This window comes from Myotis lucifugus, unplaced genomic scaffold, assembly GCF_000147115.1.
Source record: "Myotis lucifugus unplaced genomic scaffold, Myoluc2.0 scaffold_145, whole genome shotgun sequence".
In the NCBI taxonomy this organism is placed as follows: domain Eukaryota; kingdom Metazoa; phylum Chordata; class Mammalia; order Chiroptera; family Vespertilionidae; genus Myotis; species Myotis lucifugus.
In genome coordinates, this window is record NW_005871193.1 from 1,212,756 (window position 1) to 1,221,209 (window position 8,454).

The 8,454-nt window shown below is 54.6% G+C and overlaps 1 protein-coding gene across 5 annotated transcripts in view; it reads right to left on the reverse strand.

Moving 5' to 3' along the window:
* The window catches only part of SLC41A1 (solute carrier family 41 member 1), a 20,593-nt gene that overhangs the window by 11,486 nt on the left and 653 nt on the right, over window positions 1-8,454 (reverse strand). For 3 of the 5 annotated variants that reach the window (XM_014460925.2, XM_014460926.2, XM_023759011.1), the window contains one exon: window positions 5,189-6,218. In XM_014460925.2, coding sequence (XP_014316411.2) covers window positions 5,189-5,563 — 375 coding nt within the window. In that variant the 5' untranslated portion in view covers window positions 5,564-6,218. Of the gene's footprint in view, window positions 1-5,188; window positions 6,219-7,595; window positions 7,713-7,872; window positions 8,284-8,454 lie in introns of those variants that run through there. The other 2 variants (XM_014460927.2, XM_014460928.2) reach the window with 2 other exon arrangements.

Sequence of the window (8,454 nt, forward strand, 5' to 3'; positions counted from 1 at the left end):
CCACAGTGAGCCCCATGGGCCTGGGAGGAGCTCGGGGGCTGTCACTTTTGGATGCTGTGATAACCTGGGGTTCCAGGTCCCTGCAGGCCCGGCCTTGCTCTGCTCACCTCCTCTTTCCTCACCTAAACTGGACAACAGTTCAGAGAGGGAAGAATTCCCCTCTCCTCAGGAGGGTGGCCTACTGTGGGCTTTCAAAGGCCTCTCTGAGCACAGCTTCAACACCTCTTCCCCCCGCCTCCCCACCCCCGCGCCCAGCTCTGTTCTCCAAGAGGTGTATGTAATGCATATGCACTGGCCGAGTGAAAGAGGAAAGAGCCCAGAAAGAAATGCTCCGAGTATATGCAAGTAATAGTTTCTGAACCATTTCCAAGGAATATTGTTTGTCTTTATAATCATTTAAGAAAAATAATATATGAGGCTCAGCTAAGCCCCACTGGCAGCCACTATCAGCATTCCCCAAATGCCCCCTCTCTCTCTACCTCTCTCCTTTTAATTACACAAGGACCAAGAAGATGTAGGGTTTTCATAGTGCGAAGAGGAGAGACAGGCAGGCGGGGAGAAAAGCAGCCACAGTAACAGCTCCTACGCAAGTCCCCTCATCCGCATAGAATACAGCAACCTCAGGCACCCTGAGCCCAGCCCGGTGAAGCCAAGCTGGCCCTTGGGTCAGAGCAGCCAAGTCCTACACACCCGCTTTCTTTACCCACAAAACCCTCTCAAAGACGCAGCTCAGGGCGCTCACACACAGAGCTCTGGGAAGAGATGGTGATGTGGGGCAGCCTGGAAGCAGTCGGGAGCCCATAGGACTATATGTGGCAGGGCAGACAGGGCCTAATTCAGGCCCATCCTGTTCATCTTGGCTGGGAGTGCCTGCCCACGAAGTCAAACCCGTCAGCCCTGTCAGCTCAGCCTTCAGCCAAACCTTCACCCACGCCTTCCTGCTCTGCTGGGGATGGAGAAGGGTGCGTTCCAGGAAGCAGGGCCCCACTGCGGGGCAGGGTGGGGGTGGGGGGAGGCGGATCTACACATTTCACTGCTTCTCAGAAATGCAGCTCCTTTTCCAGTTCTTTCCTATGGAGGTGGGGCTCACTGGTCCCTGATATTCTGGGGGTGAGGGATGAGACTGCCTGCCCCACGCTCAGAACTAATCCTGATTCAGAGCAATCACCTCAGTGGCCCTGCCAGTCCCCCTCCTTTGTCCTTCCACCCCTCACCTCCCCCTGCCTGCCTTGGAGTGTTCTGTCCTGAGCCTCCTCCCCACTGGACACCCTGGAGGGTAGCAATGGGGAAGAAAGTCACAGCCAGGAAGAATAGGAGTCAGGACATTAAGACTAAAATCGGTAGAGATAAGCTGTAAGCACGGGCTGAGGGAGACCCTGGGAAGTAGGGCTGGAGTTGACCTTGCAGATCAGATTGGAGTAAGCCCAGTATTCACCTGTCTGAGCCACCCTCCCTGCTACACACACAACTCTGCAGGTGTCCTCTAGCTGTCCAAGGACCTCAGGGCAACGCCAGGATAGAGAGAGCTGGACGCTGTGAGAAAGGGGTGGTCAAGTGAGATGGAACCGAGTGTCATGCCCAGGAATGCCCACCGCCACGGGAGCAGGCCAGACAGGAGAGAGTGCCTTTCCCAATCCACTCGTCCAAGGCCATGCTTGCCATCCACTCTCATCTTTGTGGATGCTCCCACACACACAGCAGGTAGAGAAGCCAGAGAAGGCGGTGCTTGGGGGAGGGGGTCTCCTTTCCTTGGGGTCCTCAGCGAGTGAGCAGTACGTTATAATAATGACCTCTTAACACAGCTGGAGATTCCAGTGAAGGTGCACACACCACCTCCTGCCATCCCCATTCCTCAAAAGGCTAACGGAACAAGGGAGTGAGGTGCCCTGCAGCAGCCAGGACCAAGCTAGGGGGTGGGGCCCAAGGCCTGTGCAGCAGGGAGGGTTCCATACCCCAATCCACTTCAGTTCCAACACTGGGCCCACTGCTGTTTCCCTCCCAAGTGCTGCAGGAACATTCAGCCACGGTGGGAAGTTGGAGCAAATCATAGTCCATTTACCCTTTTCCTGCTTTTGGCCAGTGTGCCAGCCCCTATCTCACAGCAGAGCGGGCTGTACACATGAGTAGAGAGGAGGGCAGATAAGAGGAGACAGAAATGGGCCTTCCAGGAAGAGACTGGGTCTTCCCCAGCAGTGGGGAAAGGTTGGGGGCCCTGGGCCCAGGAAACATCTGCACCAACACGGGCTCCGAGACACTGGGGACACTTTACAGCCACCTCCTCCCCACGGTCCCCCGTCTTTAGGAACCCCCAGATGAGGCCTCACTGAAGGCTATCTTAGCTTGTGAAAGGGAAATGCAGGTGTGAATCCTTAGACATCACCCTGCTCTTCCGGAATCTGCGATGGTCAGTTGCCCCCTCTTGCTCCCCTGGATACGGATTAAGAATCTCCCAGTGGTCTCATGTCCTGTTCTTTTTGCACCCATTCTCTCCCAAGCTCTCTTCAGCTCTCTGCAGGGCCTGCTCCAGCCCAGCTGTGGTAGGGAGGCTGGGGGAAGGCGACTAGGACAATCCAGCCATTGTCATCCATACCAACTGGACCTAATTCTGCAGCGAGCTGAGGTGCCACGCCAAGGACAAATTCGGCCCTCTGTGGGTGTGTTGGGCAGGCTCCAGAGGTTCCCTACCTAGATCTCTCAATGTCTCAGGCTGTGGGGGTCGGGTGGGGGTGAGGCAAGATGTCAGAAGCCTTTTCCAGCTCTACAGTTCTCAGAGTATGTGGGAAGGGAAGGCAGGGGGCCCTCTAAGAACTTTTGTTCTTGCTTGTTTTAGAATCTAACTCCAATTGTTCCAGATTTCAGTCCACCCTGTTCTTCAGGGGAAGACAAAGAGAGCAGACTCCTCCCAGACTCTTTTTAAAAAATATATATATTTTATTGATTTTTTACAGTGAGGATGTGAGAGAGATAGAGAGTTAGAAACATCGATGAGCGAGAAATATCGATCAGCTGCCTCCTGCACACCCCCTACTGGGGATGTGCCCGAAACCAAGCTACATGCCCTTGACCGGAATTGAACCTAGGACCCTTCAGTCCGCAGGCCAATGCTCTATCCACTGAGCCAAACCGATTAGGGCTCCTCCCAGACTCTTAAATCAACTGGTGAATCATGGCCATGGTGAAGGCCATAGAGGTTAATGGTCAGGCTCGGAGTCAGATGACCAAGGACAAGTTACCTAACTGCTCTAAGCCATAGGTCCCTATCTACAGAATGGAGATGATTAGCATTTTGAGGAGCCCAGCAAATGCTCCCCATACCAATATCCAGAAAATAAAGACAACCCTCTCCCAGTTCACCATTGGACCCCGGTTCTATATCCTTTTGTAGATACCAAATCAGAACTCAAAAACTCTAAAAACTGAGAACCAAGGACACAGGAAAGGGATGGAAAAGGTGGAGAAACTGCTACCCAACTCTCACTGCACTAGGAGGAGGGGCAGCCACTGAAGGGGAATCCAAAGCTGACCTTCCCAGCTCCAAGCTGGCTTCCTCACCCGCATGAGGAACAATTCTCAAGGTAACAGGTTAGGGGTGAGGAGGCAGTACAAGGCACTCTGGCATGACATAAACAACATCCTCGTTAGCCAGTGAAGGTGCAGGGTTCTTCTGAAGGGCTCAAGTCAAAGAAGGAAACACCTAGAACCAACTACCCTCAGTTTCCTGGGACAAGAGCATGGGGAGACCCATCAGCAGGATTCTGCATCACCACAGGCATCATTTGTAGGGTTGGCTTGGCACGGGAGAGGGATGCTGAGCTCCATATCCTCCTGAGATTTCACGGTCACAGACACTGATGGGTCCTAAAGAGCAGCCCTAGCTGGTTTTGCTCAGTGGATAGAGCATCGGCCTGCGGACTGAAGGGTCCTGGGTTTGATTCCAGTCATGCCCAGGTTGTGGGCTTGATCCCTAGTAGGGGGTGTGCAGGAGGCAGCCGATGGATGATTCTCTCTCATCATTGATGTTTCTATCTCTCTCCCTCTCCCTTCCTCTCTGAAATAAATAAAAACATATTAAAAAAAAACAAACAAAAAACAAAGGCCAGATCTCCTTCAGCCGCAGTATTTGGTATTTCTCTGAATACATAGGACAAAGCCCAGTACTCAGCAGCAATATTTGCTAGTGATTGACTTAGTTAAATGTGGCATCGTCAGAAAGCTCTGTGTGCCTTACTGTCCTTCAAAAACTTTTATCTAGAAAGAAGACATTACCTATCTCTTGGACCTGGAGGTTTTGGGTAAGTCCTAACCCACAATACACTAATATAGCATATCCCTGGCTCTCCCAGGACCTACCAATTCTTATCCATAATTCTACCCAGTAGCCTCAAAAAGAGCGTTCTTTGGGGGGGTGGGGAGGCAATGGGGCGATAAGGACACATATGTAATACCTTAATCAATAAAGAAAAAAAAAAAGAGCTTTCTTTGTCCAAGGCAGGTTCATGAAGACAGATAAGGAGCAAAGACAGTTTTGCCCAAGCCTGGTTACATTTTACCCCCATTTATGTCACAGAATTAGCACTTCTATGTCTTATCATGCCACCCCCCTCCAAACATGCAACAGACAGCATGTGCCCAGCCCCATGCCTCAAGATCCTGCCAAGGTTACAGGCAGATAAGCAACACAAAATGCCTTTAAGAACCTTCCCTTTTCATTTGAGACCCTCTTGGCAGCCAGGCAAATTCCTGCCCAGCAGGGGGATGGAAAGGAGACTTGAAACTGAGCTTTCTACTATGGGTATCCTTGAAACCTCAAGGGAAGGGAAAAGAAAGCGTAAAGTGGAGACCCATGGAAATGTCTCCTGCTGAGCCGGGCTTAGCAGGAATGCCCAGGAGGAATGGCAGGCAACAGCCCCATTCCATCGCTCCTCTTCCAACCTGAGCTCTGGAACCAATTCTGCTTCCGTTAAGCAATACTGCCCTGACCACTTCCCTGGGGCTACCGGGCTTCCTCGAGGCGTCTGTAGTAACTAGACCAAGAAGAAACTGAGGCTCTGATCCAAAGGGAAACCGTATTCTAGGAAGCAGCAGCTGCTTCCGACTGGAGGTGGAGAGAAAGCGCCAAGAGGCCGTATCTCAGGAGGAAACGTGGCCCCGGGACTCACGGTCAGGAGCTGCCCTCCCCCGGTCCTACCTGTACGATGTCCAGCACCATGCCCGCAGCCACAGTCCCGAAGCCTGCCAGGAGGAAGGGAAAGAGCACTTGCAGCCCAATGGAAAAGGAGGTCTCCTTGAGCGGGGAGGGTGGTGCGGGGCCACGGTCTGTGCTGACGTCGTCACTTTCATTGCTCTGGCTCCCGTTCTCCAGCAGGGCGTCCTCCTCCCGCACCCCCTTGGCGTTGGCCCGAGACTCAATCACCACCACCTCTACCCCAGCCTCATCAGGCCCCAGGAACTCGGAGGTCCCGGCCAAGGGCTCTCGCCCGGGGCCATCGGAAGAGCAGGGTGAAGCAGCAGGGCCAGTCCCGTTCAGCTGGTGGATGTCCTTCAGCTCCAACTTAGAGGACATGACGGGAAGGGAAAACAGGAAGGGGAAACTTCTCTCCTTTTTCTTTTTCGCTTTCTCTCTCCCTCTCTAACTCAGGAAAGAACTTAGTCTTGGGGTGAACCCAGGCTCGGGTGCCGCAGGACCTCTTCCCACGGCTCTCCGCTCCTACCAGGTGCTGCAAAAACTGATCGACCAACAGGCAGCCCCATCAAGCACTGAAGCCGCAGGCTGGAGGGAACCAGAAACTCCTCACCAGCCCCCGCAGCCAGCCACTAGGGGTGCAGACGCCTGACGCCTGTTGTCCAGCGCCGGGCTGGGGGGAAATTAATCAGGCCTCTTATCTTCTTTGGTTCTCAGCAACAGGTTGCTCAGAGCGGGGACATCCAGGGTGGAAGAGCCCAGCCAAATGTGGGGTAACCTCTGGGGCGGCCCTTCTTTCATGAAAAGTGGTTTGAGTTCAGTTCTTTCCGAAGGCAGCGTGGGCCTGGGGCTGCGGCTTCTTCCCACGCCTCTGGCTGGTGTCCTTAAGCTTCCCACAGCTTCTCAGGTTCTGCTGGTCCCGGGGCAGTGCCTGTCGTCTTTCACCTTTCTTCCAGAGATTTCCTTCCTTCCCGGGAAGACCTGGAACCTCCCAGAATCCCCGGTCCTTCAAGTCACGAGAAACTGCGTGGAATACCTTATGTGGGAGGAAGACAACAAGAAGAGAATGTTATGATCCAGCAAAGGGCATCTCGTACTGGGAGGCACAAAAGGAGGCACAAGACCAAGAGTTTGTTCTGGCCATTAAAATGACCCATTCCTGCACGGCAACATCTGGAGGCCCAGCAGGCACCATCCCCGCCACCCTCCCAATCAGCAATCAGCAACCCACCGCTCCACAGGGCTCACCCACAGTGGTGAGCAGCCTGGGACGGGGAAGACGCTGTGCAGGAGAGCTTGCATTGTCTTCTTAGTAATCGGGGGTGGGGGCAAGGATGTCCTGGGGGACACCCCTTCTTGGATGCTCACGAAGAACCTGGGATTATTTAGATGTGGTCTCCCAGGGGAGTCAGTTGCACATTCAGGCACAGACTCTTTGCCACACAGACACCCCACTGTAGAACATGATTGTTTACAATCACAAGACAGCCACCCAGGGCCATTAACCAGGGAGAATCTGATCACTGAGCGAAGGTCCCCAGACTCCCAAGCGCCCGAGCCCCTGAGAAAAAAAAAAAAATAGGAGGACTCCCTGGGCAATGAGGCCAGCCTGCCAGCCCGAGGCCAAGAGCCAGAGGCCTCCCCACTCCTGCCCTTGAGAGTCAACAGTGTTACAAAAAGCTCAGACGCTGACTTGGAGCCAGGCCTCTTGTCTCTGCTCCTCTCCCCCTGCTCTGGGCCCTGTGAGCTTGTCAGATAGGGACACGGGAGTTATCGCAGTTTGAAGAGAAAGAGGGTAAAACTACTGGTTGTTATGCACACATTTCAGTTCTCTCGGTTCGCCCTGTTCCCCAGGGTTGCTGAGAGTTGGACATAGTGGAATTCTTAAAAAACAAAAGCACCAACTAAAAAAACACAAAACCAAGCAAAACAAGAAACAAAGCAGCATAAACCAAAATGTACTTGCTCCCGAGTGTATGTCTTTTGGGCTGTAATGAGCCCACTTTTTTTTTTTTTTTTTTGCCTAAAGGAGTCCCCAGGCCTTGATCCCACCCTATTCCATTTCACCAGAATAGCTTTTACAAAGTGAAAAAATAGTTTTAAAGAGAATTTCCCGAGGTTAAGAAGAATAGGTCCTTAAGTATTCCAAACACACAATTAGTCAACTCCGGCTTGGGAAAGGGTGGGTCAACTCCAGCAACTGGTCCATGAGTATTGTTTTCTGTCAACTCAAGCCGCCAGGACTCCCTTTTCCAGGCTCCTTTAACCTAGGCTGTGGTCCTTTCCAAGACCCTCACCCGAGCGGAAACCTCTGAGCAGGAGGGAGTCCACTGCTCCTGTGGCAGGAAACTTTCTGAGTCTGCTAAGACTTGGCCCTCCTCCCTCGTCCCGTCTTCCACGCAGGCCACCTAACCTGAAAGGAGACGGGCAGGAAGGGAAGCCAGTCCCTAACTCCACTCCTTCCAGTAAAGAGACTCCGGACAGGCCTTAGGCCCTGGGATGAAAGAAGCAAAAACGGAACCAGGATGCCCTGAGAAGGGGACACAAAAGCCCCGTTTTACTATCCCCAAACCCACGGAGGGGGAGAAGCAAACGGCTGTCCTCCCTCGCCTCTCCCCGATTCGGACTCAGCAAATGCGCTGCGAGCCAGGACTCCCGCCCTCCGCCCCCCACCCCGCAAGGGGACTGACCTGGTCCTCGCTTAGGAGGAAGGGGGGCGCCTGGCGAGCGGCAGCAAGGGCCCGTGGTCTCGGGGAGGGCAGGGTGCCCCCTCTTCTCATCACTCCTCTTCCTCGGCCGTCCTCCTCGGCCCCCGGCGTGCCCCCCCACACTCCCAGCCAAGGCGAGCGTCCAGCCGCGACCCCCGGCTCGCTACATCTCGCCTCTGCGCTACAGCGAGGCCGCTGCTCCGCTTCCACGAGGGGAGGTGGCCGGTGGGGCAGGATATACCTCCTCGGGCTCGGGCGGGGGGCACTCGTACCGGGAACTGTGGGGCCGAGCTCGCTCGCCCCCAATCGCTTTTGGCCCGCGGACTCGGGCCCGACTGGTTGGCTGCTAGTGGCAAACGTGATCTGGGGCACCCTGGGTGGCCCCCCCGACTCCATCAAAAATAGACTCTGGATGGACAGCAGCAGCCACCAATCAGGGACGGAGGAGGGGCGGGCCCCGCCTCTCCCGGCCCCTTTCTTTCGCTGCGCAACGGGAGGCGGGGCGTCGGGGAAACCCTGGCGGGGTGACGGGAACCCGGAGCGGGGCGGTCTCCGCCGCGCGGA